General features: G+C 42.6%; 1 protein-coding gene across 3 annotated transcripts in view; it reads right to left on the bottom strand.

Moving 5' to 3' along the window:
* The window catches only part of COL6A5 (collagen type VI alpha 5 chain), a 130,539-nt gene that overhangs the window by 72,891 nt on the left and 35,223 nt on the right, over positions 1-22,425 (bottom strand). For all 3 annotated transcript variants that reach the window (XM_046676902.1, XM_046676911.1, XM_046676918.1), the window contains exons 4-9: positions 17,959-18,591; positions 12,250-12,816; positions 8,574-9,128; positions 5,647-6,222; positions 2,044-2,619; positions 49-389 (exon numbers count right to left, since the gene is read on the bottom strand). In XM_046676902.1, the coding sequence (XP_046532858.1) occupies positions 49-389; positions 2,044-2,619; positions 5,647-6,222; positions 8,574-9,128; positions 12,250-12,816; positions 17,959-18,591 (3,248 nt within the window). The remainder of the gene's footprint in view (positions 1-48; positions 390-2,043; positions 2,620-5,646; positions 6,223-8,573; positions 9,129-12,249; positions 12,817-17,958; positions 18,592-22,425) is intronic.

Raw genomic sequence — 22,425 nt, 5'->3', positions numbered from 1 at the left:
AACAAATGAAGGGCTGTGGAGATGAGACACAGAATGTGACGCGGATACCTGTCCTCGGGATGCAGATTTATCCTCAAACGTGTCCCACAGCGACTGCAAGAACTCTGCATTCAGATGAGTTGGCCCATTGACCGTGACTTGCTGCAAGCTGTCAAATACCGTTTTCTGGTAGATTTGGAACTTGACAGGGAATTCTAGGTTACTGTTCACCTTAAAGGCTACGCTCACCTGCACCTCTGCACCTCTCCCACAGCTCACCCCCCTGATGGAGGTGATGTCCTCTAAGATGCCTGGGAGGTATGATTCCAGTTGGGGGTGGCCAAGGAACAACGGCTGTCCCAGTAGGTGAGTTGAAATGTCGAACCCGACCACTATGTCCACAAGGCAATCTGGAAACCAGGCAGGAAAACGAGAGTGGTCATGGCCCAGAACTGGAGGGTCTCTAGTACCCAAAAAGCGTTCAAGAAGGAAGATATTGGCTGCTCGATCACCATATAACACACGTTTCCCTTTCAAATATTACAAGTTCCAGTAGCTATTTGGAACCAAGTTCCAACCATGGTTTGGTCTCATTCTCATTGCCTGGCTTTCTGTGTGTGTGTGTGTGTGTGTGTGTGTGTGTGTGTGTGTGTATGCACATGTGTATTTTCTTCTTTTAATGATGACATACTATGATTCATATAATCATAACATATTAAAGATTTGAAATGTCCTTAGAGATTATTTAATCCAGAGGTCACAAACTCAAATGGCTGCAAAGGCCAACTGGGTAATATAAATGAGTCAGATGGGCAGAGAGTGAAGAAAATGAATGGTCAACAATGACCCATCTGTTCACTATTCAGCTCCAGCTGACAGTGGCCATGTGGAAAAGGGGCCCCAGGATTGTCAGTTCACCTGAGTTTTCAACAAGAAGCCTAAAATCTACATTTTTAATGTAAAATCTCCAGTTTGTAAAAGCTGTCAACTGATTTAACAAGTTGTCAACACCGGACAGGACAAACACAACTCAGCTACAAGTTTCCATTGGTCACCTCTGACCCTGTCCACTTGCTCATTTTATACATGAGGAGACAATGATTTGTGGTGGCTGCTGCTGCTGAACTAGAAACAGAACCCAGGCTTTCTGATTCCAGGCCCAGGGTTCTTTCTACCATCTGCCTGCAGTTGAACACCCAAATGGGATATAAAAGATCTGGAGAGCTTGGAAAGACCAATACAAGTTGCGAAAGAAGTGGCTCCAATCATAACAGCTCTAGAAATAGAAGCACTTTGAGGAATTTCCGCATGTTGTGCAAATTCCACAAAATGTTATCATTGCCTGCTGCTTCCTAATGTGCTGTCCTCCAACTCCAGCTGCAAATGTACAGAACCTGAGCCACGCTGGCTGCTCTCAGCTGGAGCTGAACAGTGACATCCCCATGGATGGGTCATTGCTCTCCCTGTCCACTTGACTCCTTTACATTACCCACTTGGCCTCTGCAGCCATTTGTGACCTCTGGAAATCAAGTAATCCCTAAGGACAATTCAAATCTTTACTATATTATGAGTATATGAATGCCATCATCAAAAGATGAAAACATACACACACATATGCCCACACAGACACAAACAGACATGCACACCGAGTCCCTTACAAGATGGTTTAACAAGGTTAAGAAAGTAAAACTTCCAAACAGCAAATGTTTATTTTACTTACTTCCTATTGGATGTAAGGCATTATTCTAGGACTTCTGGAGTGGAGAGGCGAGAAAGAGAAAACTGAGTTCTAGATGCTAAGAGGAGCATAAACACTGGATTGCAGTGGGGGGAGAGGGCTGACCAGAGGACACCGCCCAGGGTCTCCTCCAGCCTCTGCACCCTTTTCCTTGTCTCTGAGGGAGGCTGACTGATCCCAAACTTCTTGGAAACAGAGGAGAAGTCTATTCTCACTGCACACTTTTCTAAAAATACGTTCTGCTAGACTAGCTCATAAGACACCTTGGGAAATGGAGAAGTGAGAAGTTGCAATTAAATAAAAACAACGAGCAAGGGAACACTTACTGATTTTCCCACAGCTCTGGCAGATTTCACGGACAATTCTTTTCTTCACGTCTGCACTCTTTAATTTATTGAAGTCTTGAAAGGCTATTATTTTTTCAGAATTGCCTGTTATTGGCAGAAGCTGCGCCTTATGAATGTCCCCTATGCCCAAAACCAGGACACAAATTCCTAGGTCTTTCAGGATTCTTCCTGCATCTGACACATCATAGCGGGGATCCCCAGATGTGATAACAACCAAAGTTTGAGGGACACCAGCTTTTCCTCTCCCACCAGCAGATGGACGAAACATCAATGCCACTTCTTCAAGGGCCAAGTGAATTTTCGGATGCCCATGGTTCTTGGTGATAGTTTGAATTTGCATCTTCCACTCGGTTTTAGTCAGAGAGTTTTTCAACTGAATAATTTCTTGGTAGTGGCTCCCAAATTGAGCCATCCCAATTTTCATTCTTTGAGACTGAATGTCAAAATTATCAATTAAGTCTGACAAGAAAGTTGTCATGGTAACAAACTCTGAATCAGATACCCTGTCAGAGCCATCACAAAGGAAAATCACATCGGCTTCTTGAATTTTACAGACTGCAATTGGAAAAAATAAATCAATTATTTTCCTCATGAATCATTCTAAATGTTCCCCTTACTCAAATACTTAAATTGCTTTACTAAATCCCCACATTAGCAGCAAATCAAGCTAAGTTAACAGAAGAGAGAATCACTGAATGGCTCACAGAGAGAAGGAAAAATAGCAGGAAGGAGAAAGAGAATAGATTTTGTCTCAAATTTTAATTATTTATATGATTCATTTGAAATGACACTGAAATATACTCAGTGAAAGAAAATAAGTTTGAATAGATTGAATATATTCATTGAAAGGTAATTACAAAGAGACTAGAAATCCCTTCAACATACCCAGATTGGAAGGTTCACCCAAGTCAAGGTAATGGTACCACTGTACCATTATCAGTACTCCTGTTACTAGTAACGCTACCACTTTTTATTTGTGTTGAGAATTATCATTTAAAAAATCTTTTGCATTCAATAACAGTTAATATTCATGACCACTTTATGAGAAATTATTCTGATTGTATAGATACAGAAATGGAATTCAGAGGTTAAATAATTTGCCTAAGAATACACAATTACTATGCAGTGGAGCTGGTACCTGGACCTCTCGATCCTTTTTAGCTTTAAATCCAGAACTTTTTTCTACTGCAAAAATTTTTTAATGCTATCACAAGCCAAATATTAAAACTTCATCGGACAAGTGCTTATGGCTAGTAAACAGGGCATGGAGTCATCTTCCTGAAGTTCAGCGAGAAATGTCCCATAACCAAAAGATGATCTTCTACACTCCGTTCCAATAAAATGCAATGGCTGGGATAGGGGAGGCACTAAAGTCATTACTAAAGGTCACTGAGTAATTCCTTGTAAGGGTAGTGTGGCAGACACAGAGATGGGCTGTCTAGATAGACCTTCAAGGAAGCACTTGCTACCTGGCTATTTGAGTGTGATCAGCAGACGGCCTCCAGCTGTCAGCTCCTTTCAGGGTCAGCCTCACTACAGAGATGCCTTTCCAAAGGCCATGCTCTTCCCAGGGCAGACCACATCCAGGGACTAACGGGGAAAGGGATATAAAGACCCTGTTGTTTTAGTCTGATGCTGGACAACTCCGATGGGCAATGCCCTCTCCAGAGCTCTCTACCAGGTTTGAAGCTTTGTCAAGCACGCATCACTGTTTGACTTCTTCTGCCCATCCTGCTATCCCTCTTTCTTTCACAGGTGTGGATCCCTAATACACATCTTGTATCCCAAACTCCATCTCAGCATCTACCTCCAATTGGTAGGCACGAGAGATGAGAATAAAATAGCCCCCATATTTCTAGGAAGAGACTGTAGTCCCAGTAACATACTACATTTGGTGGGGACGCAATGATAAATAAGAGGCCAAACCCGCCCAAGGAGTTCATAGTCTTGAGACAGATACAGATAAGGAAACAGCAAATATGTGTTAAGTGCTACCACCAGGAGAAATAGAAGGTGCAGGGGTTGGAGGACACAGTGGCAATACCATCAGGTGTTGGGTAAGGTAACTGGCAAACAAAGGCTGAAATGTGACAGACAAGCTGGATGTAGCCAGGAGAAGGGGTGGGCGGGCATGTTTGTGGTGGGTAGAATGGTGCCTGCAAAGATTTGGTGGAACTTCAGAATGGCAGGAGAGACTGTGAAGAGGGGAGGGGCAATAGATGAGGCTGGAGACGTGGGCGGGTGCTAGATGGAACTCAGGAGTTAGAAATTGTAAACCGTAAGCAGAGCAGTGACATGGTCCAGTGTGCATTAGAAAGATCATTCAGTGTTGAGAATGGACTGGAAGGTAGCAAGACAGATGGCAAGGAGAGCAGGTTTCAAGGTAGGAGTCAAGGGATAGGCCAGAACAGGCAGAAGAATTGAGACGGTCCTGCTGCCTTGGGAAAAGTTCTAATTTTTTCTTAAAGATAATACCATTATTCAGGATCTGAAACAAGAAGATAAATTTATTGCTTACTTAAGTAAGGTAGAGCTATGGTGGTCAGACATAGTTTCACTCAGCACAGTAAATGCTGATCTGCATGGGATTTGCAGGAAGGCTTTGTTTGGGGTTGGACTGCTTACAGGGGTGGGATAATGTCAGTCTTAGAAAGATGATTTGTGTTGGCTACAAAAGTAGGTTTCAAACTGGTAGAGAAGAAGGAAGAAAGGAGGAAAGGAAGAAGAGAAGGAAGTCAGCAGGAAGAGAACAAAGAAGGAAAGATGAAAGGAAGTTAGTTGGTTGACTGATTTATTTGCCAGGTTGGGAGGACTGGGCCAATATACGGCAAGGATTCAGACCTTCCAAAGAGGTTCCAGCAGCCCGCCCTAAATGACTTGTCAATCTTGGCTGCTTTCAGAGCAGGTGGCAAGTCTCGCCCTTCCCTCACTCAGATGTGATGCCTCCAGCCCACCTTACCCCAGTGGTATCTCATGGAATCAGCTTAGGCCCCTTTCCTCCCTTTTCTTAGCATCCAGTCTCCTTTACCCCATATTCAACTCCCATATCCTTCCCTCTGCACTGGTGGCCCTTATCCAGAAAAACATATTGGAGCGCTTGGACTTCCTGTGGCCCCACAGGATGCCTCTAATCCCATTTAGAGGGCCCTGGATCTTCAAAGACAAAAGTCTGTCTGTTTATACCATGATCTCCACTTGAGTTTGGCATGAAACTGATGCCCAGTGGTGCACTGAGACCGTTAAGCAAATGGAATACCACGAGTAGCTATGAAACGGGGCAAGGCGAATATGATCCTAAGAAGAGTTCCTTTCTGCCAAGAAAAAGGAAGTAGGGTGGCAAGACAGCAAGAACGCTTCTGCAGCCTTCTTGTATAATCTCTTCCGTGCAAGCCATGGTGGGAGGGGACCTTTAGTATCTCTCTCAATTGACATGTTTCTTTTAGAGATGAGAAAACATGTAGCCTGAGCAGAGGAATGTTCAGCTCATGATACCCAGCTAAAGAGAAGCCAAGATGCATAATTTATTCTTTGCCTAACTTTTCATTGCTACCCCCATAGAAATTTTTAAAAATCACAACTTACCCTCTTGTGCATTGGCACACATACCCTCTTGTAGAAACTGGTAAGTATCTTTCAGTTCGTCAAAATTATCTACATGCCTAGTATTGTTTTTATCCCCTGCTATAGCCTCAAGTTCATATTGGTCGGCCTTTCCTACGCCCACTGCATAGATGATAATGCCTTTGTTTCTTAATTTCAGTGCTGTGTCACTGAGCTGCGATCGGTCATCAGATTCCCCATCAGTGATGACGATCAGCATCTGCTTCACGTTTTGCTTGATGCGGCTGCCATGTTTCTCAGTGAACTGGCTGTTTGCGTGCTCTAGAGCCTTGGCTGTGAAGGTATTCCCGCCTGTGCTCCTGCGCCTCCTCAGATCCTCAGTGATTGCTGCTCCCTTTGAGTACGTATTAAGGTAGAAAAGATCCTCAGGGTCATTAGAATATTTGAGAGCTCCAAACTGAACTCGGTCCCTGCCAACATTTGCTTTCTCCACCAAATGGATAGTTAGGTTCATCATGCTTTCTTGCTGTTGTGAATTTATGCTGCCTGAATGGTCCAGCACAAACACGATGTCTAACAGGTTAATCCTTTTACAATCTGAAAGAAGAAGAAAGCAGGCATCACAAACCTTCTGCAGTACATTCTACACAGAGAGCTGAGAAGGAGAGCAAACTAACATTTGCCATGAGCCTACCATGTGCCAGACACTGCAGCTCACTGAGTTCTTAGAGGGCACTGCTGCCATTTCACGGAGAGAGAAGCTGAGGCTCAGAAACGTACAACTTGCCCAGCGCATGATTCCAAGGACATTCGTACCCGTATCTATATGACTCTGTGAGTGGTGGTTCTTATGTTCTGCTCCTGTTCTGCTAAATCTCATTAGAAAGTGTAACGTCTTTTGCTAAGCAGACTTTCAACAGAAAGGAAATGTCAGAAGGTAGTTCAATGTCAATATAATGGTAAGACATGACCGATGTTTGCCAAACTGGTCTGCTGCTTTAAAGAGTTTAGGTGTTCATTGTCTAAGCTGGGATTTTTGTCCTACTTCCTCTGGCTCCAGCTGTCTTCTCAACTTCTGGTAGGCAGACTTTCCTATGTGTACCACACATATCTGCGTTTATTTGTGCTCCCTCCCCTGACCTCCTGAATAAGAACTCAGAAAGGCCCCAAGTGGGGGTACAACTAAGGCTCCTATCACCTCATCCCTAGCCCCAAGCCCTCCTCCACCTTAGAAGCCAAGTGACCGCTCTGTCTAGGTCTCCAAAGTGTGGGCTCTCCTCTCTTTTCCTTCCCTCAGTACCTTAAGCACATCCTTTCCCAAGGTTCATTTTCTCCAACTTCCATTTGCCTATCTTACCTCCAATCCTTATTTTTGGCAATGAGGTCTCAAAATTTCAAGTCTCAGACACTGTGGATGAGCCCAGGCTATATCTGTAGGAACCTGGGGCCATGACCCACTGAGATGTGGTGACTAGTCAGGACTCAAAAAATATTTATGAGTCAATCTAATGTATGCGGCAGCTGAATTTCACCTTATGCTATAGACAGGAAATCTACAAACATTCCATGTATCATAATGAAGAAATGCCAGGAAAAGTCTTGCGAATTTCAAAGGTGGGGCTGTGGACAAGGTAAGGTAAGCCTTTCTTACAAAGTCTCAGCATTATCAAGAGTGTTGGAATCACTGCCATTCTTGGAGGAAGAAAAAACTCCTATTAAGTTGTAATGAGAGAAATCTTAGCGCCATTGCCTAAAACTCAGAGTTCACACTGAGACATTTTATTTGTTAACTTTCTGAAAACTTCACACACATATTCTGAAGAATAAAGTCCAAAAGAGGTCTCTCTGAGGCCAGGGGAATGACACACAACAAACTTACCAATACTTTAGTTTGTTCTCTTAGTTGTACCCAAAACACAGGTAACAGCACATGATAGATTGAAAAGAACAGGCAGTTTTAGTCTTACATGTAGTTTTATAGCCACTTCTCACTCAAAAGCCATTCAAATTGATGGGCTCAAACTGAAGGCTGCTCAATACAATTTTTTTTTTGAGGTAGATTAGCCCTGAGTTAACATCTTCCACCAATCCTCCTCTCTTTTTGCTGAGGAAGGCTGGCCCTAAGCTAACATCTATGCCCATCTTCCACTCCTTTATATGTGGGACACCTACCACAGCACAGCTTGTCAAGCAGTGCCATGTCCATGCCCAGGATCCGAACCTGCGAACCCCGGGCCACCGAAGTGGAACATGCGCACTTAACTGCTGCACCACCAGGCCAGCCCCAGGTCAATACAATTTGAAAAGCACTATAGTTTGTGAAATAAAAATGATGACCCCAAGCAATCATTTAAAAAGTAACAAATTAAAATTTTCCAAAGGGATAGATATGTGAACACACAAATGTAAAATACCTATCTGATAGAAGCTAAGGAATAATATAAAATAATGAAAATATATACAATATATATCTCTTTAAAATACAGAGGAGTTTTTTTGGCGGGCGGGGGGGTGTGTGCTTAGGATACTGGATTTAATTTAACTAAGGTGAAGAAGAATTTGTATTTCTAATTATTTACTACTTAACAACGGTTTTAGGTAGCCAAAAAACAATTCTGGGGAATCATTTGGGATTAAAAATTGGCTCTGGAAAAATCTAGGTATGCAGGTATTAAAGAGGTGGAAGTTTAATGTAAAATTCTGAGAACTTCACGGAATACATTTGAAGTCACCAAAACCAGACGATTTTGTTGCCAGACTAGCTGACAACATTGTTAATCTGGAATATCCCTGGAGGTCAATGGGTGTTTTAATACAACAGAGATAAGACCAAACCTTAACATCAAAGTCCAGTTAGAGGCCAACCCCAGAGTACAACCCACTGTTCACCCCACTATAAAATCAACAGTTCACATCCTTGAGTCCTGGAGAATAACAGGGCCACTTACCATGGAGAGCACACACACGAAAGACGAGTTTACTTTCTATTGCCTTGAGATCATCGAACTTCTCAACTTGGAAGACGAGGCTGCCATCCCCACTGATCTCCTCTAGCTGAGTCCTATTGGCACCATACACTCCCACAGAGAATATGACCACCTCTTTCTCCCGAAGAGCTCTAGCAGGGTCCCTCACACCATCCTGTGCTTCTCCATCCGTGATGAGGATGAGAAACCTTTTGACCCCAGGACGGGCCCCCTTGAGGCGGCTGAAGTACTGATCTACAAACTCCAGTGCATGTCCAGTATAAGTGTTTTGGTTGATGAGAGACATTCGGTCTATGGCATCTGAAATTTCTTTCTGTGTAAAGTATTTATTAAGCTGGAACTCTTCCTTAGCATCAGTACTGAACTGAACGACACCAATTTGGGTTTTGTCAGGACCAATTTGAATCTTAGCTAACAGGTTTTTCATGAAGGTTTTCATTTTCCCAAAATTCTCAGGTCCAATACTGCCAGAACTGTCCACCAGAAACATGATGTCAGCCTTCATGTCTTCACATCCTGCACGTTATCAAAAAGACCAGAAATAAACCAGGTTGACATTGTTCTCAGAATATGCAGAAATAGTAAAGCAGAAATAAATGCATTAATCAGAAAACGTCAAAAATTAACTCAAGCAACTGCTATTGCATTTGAAAATTTTATTTGCTTCTTTAGCAGGAACCTGCTGACTAGGACTCTGAATCAGAAATACATCGAAGATTATCCAGAAAGAATGCAACTTCCAAAGCGTGTATTTATTCATGCATCATCATTCATTTATTCACAATTCATTCATTCATAATTCTTGAGGTGCACGAAAGGCCAAGCATAAGGCTATGTGTTAAGGACACAGTGGTGATCAAAAAAAAGGAATCAGAAAAAAAATAACCAATTCCCTGTACTCATAGGACTGATATTCCAGGGTTTTATGTATACTCTTGAAACACAAAATTCCAAATAATCTTTATATAGCATCATTTTCTGGAATAATTTAAAGTGATTTGATAAATACTGTAAATCAGTATTAAAAATTGGGGTGAAAAGCTTTTACTAGAGATAACAAGTACATTAGTACACACATATCTATTCAACATGGACTGTGCTTTTATTTACACATAAAATTTGTAGATCCCCTACTGAGTGGAAATGGACATATATTTGCATATGTTTATATGTATATGTATATACATACCCACAAAGAAGATCGATTTCTGTAAGCCATAGAAAAAAACTACTGTTATTAATTCACAATACAGATGTCGTATGTATGCGTACGTATATATACAAAATATGCAAATAGATTTTCTTTAGCATGTATCTCCTTAGTCTTATCCTTTTTGTCTATTTATCTGTTAGTGCTGTCATTCTCTTACCAGTCCCTCCCTCAACACTCACAGAGTCTATCCCATACTATTTGAGAATAAACAATTAGCATCAGCCATAGAAGGATAAAATGATAATCATTTTTCAATAACTTGTGTAAGGCCCACAAGGGAGGATTAAAACCACCATTTAAGAACCAAGCTGCCCCGGGGCCGTCATGAAAGTTGTAAATAAGGAGGTCACTGAAGATGTCTGTGGCCTTGGCAAAGCCCCACGGCTGTGAAGTGTGGCAGGCTTTCCTCCATGGAACACATGTAAACGGAGTAGACTTTTACATGTGGTTTAGTGTCCACAAGAAGTGCCCCCTTGTATCTGTTTGTGACAGACTGCTTCTTGTCCTCTAATATCTTTTCTCCCATTCTTCTATGTCAATAAAGTTTCAGCTAGGCAGATGGCTGGCCAGGTAAAGACTATTTCCCAGGCTTCTTTGAAGCTGGAGGTGGCCCTGTGACTAAGTTTCAGCCAATAGATATGCGCAGGAGTGATTTGGGCACTTCCGGGTCTTAACAATAAGACAGCTGAGTATGGTGGGCTCCCCTGGCCCTTTCTCCCTTTCCACTAACGCAAGGTGATGAGAACTGGAGCTTCACTTTTGGCCTAGAAATGGCAGCTATGTATTGAGCATGGAGCAGCCTCTACTAGACCTGGACTGCTCACTCTGGACTATTACACAAGAGAGAAATAATATTCTGTGTTGTGTACTTTGGGGTCTTCTTGTGAGAGCCACTTAACCAGCCAACTAACCAATGCACTCTTTCTCACTCCATCCGCATCTGTTCTGAGACGAGCCAGTGTTTTTCTAGGCCCTTGAGCTTTGGCTCTTTAGTTTTCCTCCCTCTCTGTTCACCATCTTATGGCTCATTTCCATGTGCATTGCTCGTCTCCTCCTTCAGGCGTGCTGGTGTTCAGGCCTCTGATCTGCAACTGCCTGTACTGCACCTCCTCAGCTTGGTCCAGGACCTTCTCACTGGAGAGGACCTGAGATAGGATCTACTTTATGCCTTCTGAAACCCTCGCCCTTTCCTGGGCATCAACTCCAGGAAACAGTGGGGAAGTTTTCCTCTTGTACTCTTTCTAAGACATCCTGAAGACCCAGCTCTATTACTGTCCACACAGGGAGGACAATGAACAAAATTGGGATTTAGGATTTTGCTGAGAATGCTACTTATTGGCTTGTTTATTTTTCTTTTGATTTTAGTGATGTAGAGAAAATTCCAACACATTTTCTCTTTTGTAAGTTCAAATAAGTCAGAATTCTTTTCCTTCCCTCATCAGTGAACACCTTAGCCAACCTCTGCAAAAGCTAACTTTTATGTAGCACTTACAATGTGCCAAGCATGCTTCTAAGTGCCCCACATGCATTATCACCTGTAAGATTCATAATAGGCCTACACACAAGGGAACCAAGGCAGGTAGACAGTAAGTAATCTATTCAAGGTCCGCAAAGGATAAGTGATAAAGTTGGAGTCTGAACTTTTGCTCTTTGACTCCAGCATCCTCTCTCTTAACCAGTAAGCTAACTTGCCTCCCAGCAGACAATATTTTCACGTGCTAATACTAGCAATCGACACATACTACCTTCAATTAGTAAGTGGCTATTATTGAGAGAAATAACAATCAGGTACCAGAATTTGCAAATTGTTCTTCCAAACTCTTGTTACTTAATTTTTAGTCAGAACAAAAATGCAAACGTGTTTCTGTTAAAAATAAAAATAAACAAGGGTTACATATGTACTAGATATGCATTCATAATAGAGAATAATGGTTGGTGTTTATTATGCTAAATCGACAAGGATTCTCTCCTATAGGTAGGATTCTGTGATCATTTTATAGATGAGGAAGTTTGAGGCTCAAGTGGAAAAGTGAGTTGAACCTTGATCTACCTAAAGCCAGAGCCCATTTTGTTTCCACTGTGCTCACCTGCCTCAGTTAGTGCGTGCGCATGCCCACTCACACACAACTCACACCTAGAGCCTCTCACGCTCCACAGCAGTGGGCTGTGTCAAGGCCACAGCATTCTTAGCAGGCCTCCTACTTAGGACTTCCCCAGTGGCCTCAGGCAGCTGTCTGGAGAGGGATTTTTCCAACCTTGGCAATGGGTTTAAAGGGAGGGGCTGCATCTCTCCAAGGTGGTAAAGGAAGTTAGCAAAATGTTAGCCAGACAGCTGGTCACATCGCTCCCGTCTCAGCCTGGCTTTTAGTCTGCCTGAAGCAACTAAAGAAGTGTGGAGAAAAAAGCCTTTTTAGTTTTGCTTACCTTTCTCAGTGCAGATGCTGTGAACAACTTCACTTTTTATGTTTTTTAAAGAATCAAAGTTCTGCCCAAAGTGAACTCTTTCTTCATTCCCAGCAATTTGTTGCAGCTCCGTTTTGTCAGCCTCCCCAATGCCAACTGCGTGAATGGTGACCCCTTCAGCCCTTATCCTGTTAGCAGTTTCCAGGATGCGGTGGTGGTCCTGGGACTGCCCATCAGTCAGCACAATGAGGTAACAGGGAACCTTGCTTGGCCTCTGCTTCCTTCCCTCCCTTATTTTTGGCAGCATGAAGGCCAGGGCTGCCCCGGTGTGAGTATCACCCGTCAGTTGCTTGATGTTCAAAACAGCCTTCCTTAAGTCCACATCATTAGAATAGACACCGATAGAAAATTCCTCTCTGATCTCATGTGAATACTGCACAACTCCAACTTGGACTCTGCCTGGGCCAATGCTGAACACTTCTGTCACCTCTAACATAAATCTCTTGATTTGCTCAAACTGTTCGTTCTGGATGCTGGTTGAGCCATCAATGAGGAAATAGAGATCAGCCTCTTTTGTATCCAAACAACCTGCAAAAAAATGAAAGTGGAAAGTGCATTCTCCATTAATTATAGAGGATTTGGGGAAAATTTTGCAAGAGGGTTTGTAGAAAAACATGAGGCTGTGAAGGTTCTAAAGAAAAAGGACACTTCACGCTTGCAGAGAGAGCCTGTCTCCTTCACTGAGTATGTTCATGCCCATTTTCTCTTTGGAAATTCACAACCTTGTGAGGAAACTGAAACAGAGGGAGGCCTGTTTTGTCTAAGTTCACACAGCCAGTAAATTAATGAGTAAGGAGCAGAATCTCAAGTCTCCAGGCTCTGAGTTAAATCATTTTTCTAGTATTGACACCTGCCTTTTTAGACAGTTTCTGCCTTCATTTCTTGAGAAACGAGATGGGATAGATGACCTTCTGTTCTTACTTCTCCAATAACCTCTTCTTCCCAGAACAACTAGAACAATATATTTAAAAGTAGAACCAGATCATATCACTCTTCTGCTTAAATGATTTATCATTGCATTGAGAATTTAAAATAAATAAATAGACCTGATGTTTCCCCCTGCTTCTGTCTCTGATCCCATTTCTAGCAATTCTTCATCTTGCTCACCATGCTTCAACCACACTGGGCTTCTTTCTGTACTTTGAATGTGCCCCAGGGCTTTTGCACTTTCCCTCCTCTCTTCCTGGAATCTTCTTCCCCATAAATATTCCCATGGCTTCCTCAGTCTCATCTCATCATGGATGTGCTAACTCAAACGTTACTCTTCAGAAACACCTTCTCTTCCCCTTCAGCTAAAGCACATCAATCATTGTCTAATTGACCACCCTGCCTGTTTTCTTTATAATACTCATTACTTTCTGAAATTATCTTATTCAGGTGTTCATGAGCACAGCTTGCTTCCTGCCACAGAATGTCAGCTCCACGAGTACAGAGACTTTGCCTAGTTCTCTGCTTCTGCCCAGTAGGCCTGGAACATCACAAGATTTCAGCAAAAGTTTTTAAATAAAAGAGCTCTCCATGTTCTTCCCTTTGTTGAGCAGATTTTATGAAAAAGTATTCTAACTCTCCTAAGTGTTTTAACTTTCCTGTTTATAACTCTAACTAGCCATTCATTGAAACTGGGTAGGAGAAAGAATATACTTTTAAAATTTGGATTATTTATGCAATTATCTGGTTGAGTATGTGAAAAGATCTTTAAAATAAAAGATCTATAAAATAGAAAGGATCTACAAAATAAATAAATAATAAAAGACAATCTAGTCATTTCAGAAATATTTTTTCTCTTGACAGATTTTTGGCAATTTATAGCTGTTGACACTGCTTCGGGCTATGGGGAATTGGTCCTTAAGAAATCAGAAATACTTGAAATAAATTTTCCCTGAAAATTAAACTATGAAATCCACACATAAAATGTCAGGGCAAAGATAAGGAGTTATCTGCAAAAGATAGGGTTGATCCCAGGTCAGCAAAACTTGACAATAAGAAGAATGAATTGATTTATATAATTAATGAAAAAGATATTCTTCAGAAGGAAGATAGTGGTGGTCAGCATGAAGGAGAGAAAAACGTGAGTCGCAGTAGGTAAGCAGGCAACGCCCATGTAACCTCACTTAGAGCTGTACTGTTCAACACGCTAGCCACTAATCACACCTTGCTATTAAAATGTAAATTTAAACAACTTAAAATAAAATAAAATTTAAAAATCAGCTCTTCAGTTGCACTAGTCACATTTCAGGTGATCAACAGCCCCCATGTGGCTAGTGGCTATCCTATTAAGCAGTGTAAATACAGAACATTTCCATCATCATAAAAAGTTCTATTGGGCAGTGTTGAAGAAGAATGTGTCCCAAAGCCTCACCTGTACAGTGATACAGAGAGATAGATAGAGATCTATTTATCTGACTTTGAAATAGAATCATCTACCTAATTGGATGCCACTAGACATTTCAATTATAAAACTAACCCCCTTGCTCTGATTCCACAATTTCTGGCAGTCTTTTGATTATAATTTAGCTTCTCACTTGGTATGTCTACAGGGAGAGAATGTACTTCTCAGAGGACATGAATGTCCAGGCCCCTGGGCACGGATAGGTCTCATTACAAAGATAAAAAATCGAATACCCACTATGTGCTAGATGTGGTGGATGCAGCAGTGACTAAGTCAATACAGATTGGTTTGACCATTGGTTAGGTTGTATCTGACCATTCTGACACTACAGAGCTAGCCACCACACTCTGGACCAAGGCAAATTCACTAAGGTAGTGGCTCTCAAACATTGCTAGCATGAGTTCTTTGGGGAGCTTACTAAAATGCAAGTGTGCACGCCCCACCCTTAGAAACTGATTCATTAGCTTTAGGGTAGGGCTTGACCCACTGAGTTATTTACAAGCTCCCCAGGGAACTCTGGTAAGTTTGCAGCAGCCGCTGTTGGGGCTCTGCCTGTATCCCCTCAAATCCTTTAGCAGTTTTGTGCACATTGGCCCTCAGTGCTTTCACTCCAACGGTTAGCACCGGTGTCTGTTTGTGGGTGGGCTTCTCTCAGGTTGTTGGAACCCTCTTTGCTTGGCGCTTGAGTGAGAAGTGTCTGCAAATTTATATTCCCTCATGTGTGCTAGAATATAAATTCTCTAGGTACATTGCCCCCTGACTGGGACAACCCTAAAGTTTAACCCACAGTGTCTCTAGAATGGCCCTGTGGAACTGACCCTCCACAGGACTTTGCTTATCACCCTTCTCTTCCTGGTTCTACTTCCTCACTTCCCTACCTATCTCCAGTTTTTCCTGGGTATATTTCCTAATATATCAATTTCACATAAATCCTTGTCTGGTAACTACTTCTGAGGAACCCAACCTAAGTCAAGCACCAATATTTGAGAGCCACTGAATGAATAAGAAGCCACCCACTGAAGCCTTATGGAAGAGAGCCATCCCCATGGATGGCCATCACCCTAGCCTTGGTTCCATAACTTCCCATTTAGAATTTCTATAACGACAATAATAGTTGTTTGTCACATCACTGCAAACTCCTTGAGAGAGACCACATTATACATCCCCCCATGTCTTAATAGTTTGTATAGACCAAGGTGGCTGCCACTCTGAGGGACTCCCCTACGGATCACTCAGGCGGTAACAGGGGACTTGTCTCTTGCTGCTGCTTGTGACGTACATGTGCCAGAGGAAATCTGGGGCAGGCCCAGGATGCATCCTTAAACCTTCAATTGACTGGGCTGAGTTTAAAATTAGCCTTTAATAACATTGGAAGATTACAATTCTTTTCCATGTGAGTGCTGCCAAATTCCAGTTCCAATTGTTTGGAAGCATTTTCTCTGCAGAGGAAATGTGTGAACACAGCAGATACCTCAGAATTAGATAAACTCAAAGTGACATCAAGCCTCTCTTGCGTATACCTTTGAAAAGAGCTGAGGAAAACTGCAGCAGATTCACAAAGCATCTTAACTAGGATATCCTTCACTAGAATGATGGGAGGGAAAAAATAAAAAAGATCAGAAAGTGAGAAAATAATCATGGTTGTACATAAAGATATAGGAACAAGGATGACCCCTGCAAGACTTTTATAAGAGCAAAACATTGGCAATGACCTATATATCCAGCAGTTTAGGATATGTTAAACAAATTATGTTATATCCGTGTGATGGAATATTATTCCCAACCTAAAAAGAATGTTGTGGGGCCAGCCCAGTGGTGTAGCAGTTAAGTTTGTGCACTCCACTTCAGCAGCCCAAGGTTCACAGGTTTGGATCCTGGGTGTGGACCTACACACTGCTTGTCAAGCCATAGTGTGGTGGCATCCCACATACAAAACAGAGGAAGATTGGCATAGATGTTAGCTCAGCAACAATCTTCCTCAGGCAAAAAGAGGAAGATTGGCAACAGATCTTAGGTCAGGACCAATCTTCCTCACCAAAAAAACAAAAACAAAAAAGAATTTTTGCCAAAGAATATTTAAAGAAATGGACAAAAGTTCGTGATCTAAGATGGATGGAAAAGTGGGTAAGGCAGATAATATTAGTTATCCCCAACATCCATTCTCTCCTTCTACACTAACTGAAGCCCCAATTTTTACCTACTTGACTGCCCCAAATAAAGACTGCATTTTTCAGCTCCCATTTTTACATCTAGGAATGACAAGGTGAGTAGGTTCTGGCCAATGGGATGTATGCAGAAATGGTGTGTGTAATTTCTGGGAAAATCCTTGAAGAAAGGAGGTGGAAGCCTGCCCTGTTCCTTCTCTTTCATCCTTCTTGCTTTCTGGATGTGAATGTAATGCCTTAAGCAGTTCTCTTGGGCTATGATCCTGGCAATAAAGGCCACAAACAGCAAAAAAATAACAGAGAAACAGACAAGGTCCTTACACCGTGGTGCACCCCACCAGCTCTGTCTGCCGACCTCAGGACTTATTTGCGTAACAGAACACACAGTTTTATCCTGTTTAAATCACTGCTATTTTTATTTCTGTTAGTCGCACCCAAATGTAACTGTAGCTCATACAAGTTACCTATCTGTATATTCCTGCACTGTCCAGCAAACAGCCAGCAGCTACATGTGGCTATGAAAATTATAACGAATTAAAATTTAATTAAATTTAAAATTCAGTTCCTCAGTTACACCAGCCACATTTCAGTACTCAACAGCCATATTTGGCTAGTGGCTGCCTTACCGGACAGCACAGATAGAGAATGCTTCCATCATCACAAAAAGTTCTGTTGGACAACACTGACACACACAATGATGTACCATTTTTTAAAAACTGTGTATGTGTTTGTGTGTACATGAGCATAGAGAGAGAGAGACGAGACTAGAAGACAAGAGAAATAAATGTTAAGAATGGTTTTATCTGAAAGATAGGATTACAGATGATTTTATTTTCTTCTTTGTGTTCATCAACATTATTAAAATATTTATAATTAACACTTTTTTTCACATTTCAATGAATTATGATTGAGTTATGCTAAAAACTTCAGCAACTGTAATTATTCAATGATTTTTAGTAAATTTATAAAGGTTTGCAACCATCATCAAGATTTAGTTTTAGAACTTTACCATGATTGCCAAAGTTCCCTTATCCAATTACACTCAGTCTTGCTCTTGTCCCAGCCCTAAACAACTATTTATATTTTACAATAAGAATAGTAATTTTTAAAACATACCAGTCTCATCAAGATTCCTTTGTTCGGCACGAATAGAAATTTGATCCCATATTTCATTCTGGAGTTTTTTCTGAAAGATCCTACTATAACGTTCCAAGTCTGCATAGGACTTCAGCGTGGAAACCCTCTGTCTCGAAGGGTAAGACACTATTTCTTCTAACTGCGTATTGTTAGCCCCTTGGATGCTCATGGCAAACACAATTACATCCTCCCGCAGAAGTTTCTGTGCCGCCTCACGCACCTCATCATCTGATGGCCTGTTAGTGACCAGAACTGCGATCTGAGGCACCCCCTGTGCCCTTCTACTGCCACTTGACTCTGAAAAGGCTTCTCTCCTCATCATGTCAATGGCAGCCCCAGCATTGGATTTCCCAGCCTGGAGAGAAAGCTTCTGGATTTGCTCCAGAAATTCAAACTGGGTTGTGCTTGATTTCAGAGAAGAAATAGTCTTAGCTCTGTTGCTGTAACTCATAAGTCCAATCCGCATGCAATTGTCCTTCACATCCAGGGAGACGGTAATGTCCTTCAGGAAGTTCTGTAAGTTCCTTAAGTTTTCTCTGGTTCCCAGTGACTCGTCCACCATGAAAACGACATCAGCAAGGGAATCTTTCTGGCAGGCCACAGGGAAGGGAACTACGGAGACAGGAAAAGTATGAGGATTAGTACAAACCACTAACCCAGAGTGAGAAAGGCACTTTACCGATTGTCAAAAGACATTAGTAAAAACTGAGGTAGTCATGACAGATGTAGTTAGCATAGTTTTCTTTTAGTGAACAAAAGATAAAAATTCTGAATGAGACTTACAAGGGTCATTGACTTCAGAGGTTTTGCAATACTGTTCCTGCTATCTGAAGAATGCTTCTTACCAATTTTCTTACCACAACCCACCACCACGATCTTCATGACCACCAGCACCAGCAGTATGACTACCACCACCACCTCCACCTCCACTACTACCACCAACAAAAACCACCAACCACTACCACCTCTACCACCAGCACCTCGACCTCCACGACCACCACCAACGAGAGCCACCAACCACCACTACCACCTCCACCTCCACTACCACCACCACCGAAAGCCACCAACCACCACCACCTCCACCTCCACTACCACCACCAACGAAAGCCACCAACCACCACCACCAACTCCACCACCTCCAGGTCCAGCATCACCACCACTCTCAAGTGCTGGGCTGCTGGGATCAGTTAGCACAAATATTTCTGACCTCAGGGAGCACACATTCTATGGGGAGGATAGATAACTAGATTATATTACTTCAGCCAGTAATAAATGCTAGCAAGGAAATAAAACAGGTGACTCAACTGAGTTACCGTGCTGGAGATGTGGGGTGGTACTACCCTAGCTGAGACATAAAGAAGGAAGGTTTACCCAAGAAGATCACATTTGGGTTGAGACATGAATGAAGAGAAGGACTCAGCCACATCTTGTTCTTAAGGAAGAGGAATTCTGGCAGAAAGAACAGCAGCAGGTAGGAACAAACAAGAAGCTCAGAGTGGCTAGAGCCAGTGAGTGAGGAGAACGATGATGGACAAACACAAAGGGAGGTGAGGCTCAAATCATATAGGCGTCATATGGTCTTATTTAAATCTTAAGTATCACCCCAGTTGCTGAGGGGAAATAATGAATTCAGGGATATCAATTAAGAAATAATTACCCTAGTCCAGGAAAAAAATAAGGGTTCTTGGACAAGAACAACAGCAGATAAGATGGAACAACAGGGTAGTTCTGATACATGAATTAGAGATAGAACAGAGAGAACTTGATAATAAATTGGATGCGAGTGTTGACAGGCAAAGAGGGAGTGTTGAAAACTCCTAGGTTTTTGGCCTGAACAACTGAGTGGATGTTGGTGATGTCTTTTACCAAGATAGGGAAGAATAAGTTGCACGGGGGATTCAAGAGTTCCATTTCAGACATGCTAAGCTGGGGACACTACTGGAGATGCCAGGGAGGCAGTTGGTTACATGAATCTGGAATCCAGGTGAGAGTACCTTATATACACACAAAACACCTACTCCCGGCACAGGTGGAGGGACCACAGCTGTGGAAAGGGTAGCCAAGAGATAAGCTCGGTCTTGCCAAGAACTACCCATAAGGGTGAGCTCAGAAGTCATAAGACATGTCTTACTTATCTCTATCCCTACAGTACCTAGTGCCTGGTGGGAGCTCAGGAATATCTGTGAAATTAAAAATAATTCTCCTAAATCTGCCAAAGTGCTCTGAACTCCACGCAATTGGCTAAAACAAACTCCCAGCATGACCTGCTCAGGTTAGTAGTTATTTGCAAATAACTATTACTATTAATAATAGTAAACTGTGCGCCAAATGCCATACAAGCCATCTCACCCATATTATAAGGTAAGCACTACATCTTCACTTTATAGGTCAGGAAATTGAAGCTCAGAGGTTAAATAACTTACTCAAGGCCCTCGGCAGCCAAGCCAGGCTTTGAATCCAGACCTTCTTGACTCCAAAGCCCTTACTCTTAACCTCTAAAGGCAAGGACAGAGTTCTGTCAAGCAAGTCCTTTCCGTACTCTACTGCCGTGAGATAAGTGGAAGAGTGAGAGAAGCAGCCTCAGCACACAGAGCCCTCTAAGAAGGTGGGAAAGCCCCATTGTCCTGGAGAGCTCAGGCTAAGTGGCCACCAACAGGGGTGGAGGATCTCCAAGGTCCTCAGGGAGGAGGGTCACAGAAGGGTTTCTTCTCGTGGAGAAGAAGCACATATGCCATAAGAACTTGCTACTTTTGGGGGCTGGCCCAGTGGTGCAACGGTTAAGTTTGCACATTCCGCTTTGACAGCCTTGGGTTCGCCAGTTAGGTTCCCAGGTGTGGACATGGCACCACTTGTCAAGCCATGCTGTGGCAGGCGTCCCACATATAAAGTGGAGGAAGATTGGCATGGATGTTAGTTCAGGGCCCGTCTTCTTCAGCAAAAACAGAAGGATTGGTGGCAGATGTTAGCTCAGGGTTAATCTTCCTCAAAAAAAAAAACAAAAACAAAAACAGAACTTGCTATTTTCCCTAAGGCAGGAGAAGTGAGGAATGAGGAGAGTGGAGGGAAAGGGACTCCCTGGAGCCTCAGGGGAAACACTAACTGTGGCAGAGCCTTCTAGATACTCGCCAAAACCCATTTCCTCTCCTTGGGCATAGAGCTAGCCCTGATTTCCAGCCTCACTTGCAGTTAGGTGTCACCGTGAGACTAAGATCTGGCCAATAAAATGTGAGCAGAAGTAGTGTGTGTCTCTTCCAAGTTTAGCCCATAAAACCCTCCCAAGAGTGATCTTCCATCTTTTTTCCCTTCCACCAACTGTACAGCAATTCCCAGGGCACCGTGGAAGTCATATCTAAAGATGGAAGAGCCACTACCAGTCTAGGTACCTGAACAGAGGAAAGACAGCTGGTCACTCTGAGCTCTGCCCCTACAATGTTATAAGAGAAATAAATAAACTTCTAATTATTCAGGAATTCTATTTGTTATTAAAGCCTACCCTAGTGTGCCTTAAAAACCAGCCCATAGCTATAGCCATGGAATTGGTGAAGGATGGTAGAGCAGGATGGAAGTTTCAAGTTCATCCTAACTCCCATATCTTACAAATGAGGATGCTGATGCAAGGCTTAGAGAGATGACATCACTTTCCCAAGTTCACACAGCCAGCTAGTAGCCTTGTCTGGATCTTCCGACCTGTGTCCAGGGCACTTTGTAGCACACCAGTGGCTTCCTTGAGTATTAGAACTAGATAGCACCTGCTCAGAATGGCCCATCAACACCAAGTGAGCACAGTGCAGCTGGGAAAATTCATCATGCTGGGGACTCTTTCTACCGTACTCTGGAGAGAATGGCTTGAGTCTGTCATCAGCACAGGGCACTTACTGAGCACCTCCCTCAAGCTGGGTACTGATCTGTTTTGCCAGCTCATCAACCCTGAATGTGTAGCTTCCTGTCTCATTTTATCCATTCTTCACCATTGCTTTCTAGGATTACATCCCAAGTAAACTACTTGTACTCAAGGGTCTTCTGTTTTGGTGTCTTCATGGAGAACTCTCTAAAACACAAAGAAAGCATTTTTCAAGGGAGAAGTTGTGAGTCACACGGGCATAAGTAGTCTTCCTTTTGGCCTAAGGCATCAAGAATGAAAGTTGATGAGAAGGAGGTCTTCTGTATGAAATACAGGGATTTCCCAGGGGCTGGAGTGAAGACACTTGTGGCACCTGGCAGTTCTGGCGGGTGGCAGCTTAGGGATAATAGAAAATGGCTTTCTGGACTGAGAATCACCATTGCCCCAAAGGCAATTAGCTGCAGTGACTAGGGTAAGGTGCTGCTCTCAAGCAGCTCTGCACACAACAGACATCAACATGGATGATGGAGCCTTAGAGGAAGGGTCTGTGCTGTCACATGAGACACCCTTAGTGGTTCTCAGAAAATAAGTTGGGGAGAATTTTA

The sequence above is a fragment of the Equus quagga genome, chromosome 1 (genome assembly GCF_021613505.1).
Source record: "Equus quagga isolate Etosha38 chromosome 1, UCLA_HA_Equagga_1.0, whole genome shotgun sequence".
Taxonomy (NCBI): domain Eukaryota; kingdom Metazoa; phylum Chordata; class Mammalia; order Perissodactyla; family Equidae; genus Equus; species Equus quagga.
Note: the sequence above shows the minus strand (reverse complement) of the source record. Positions and strands in the feature narration are given on the sequence as shown.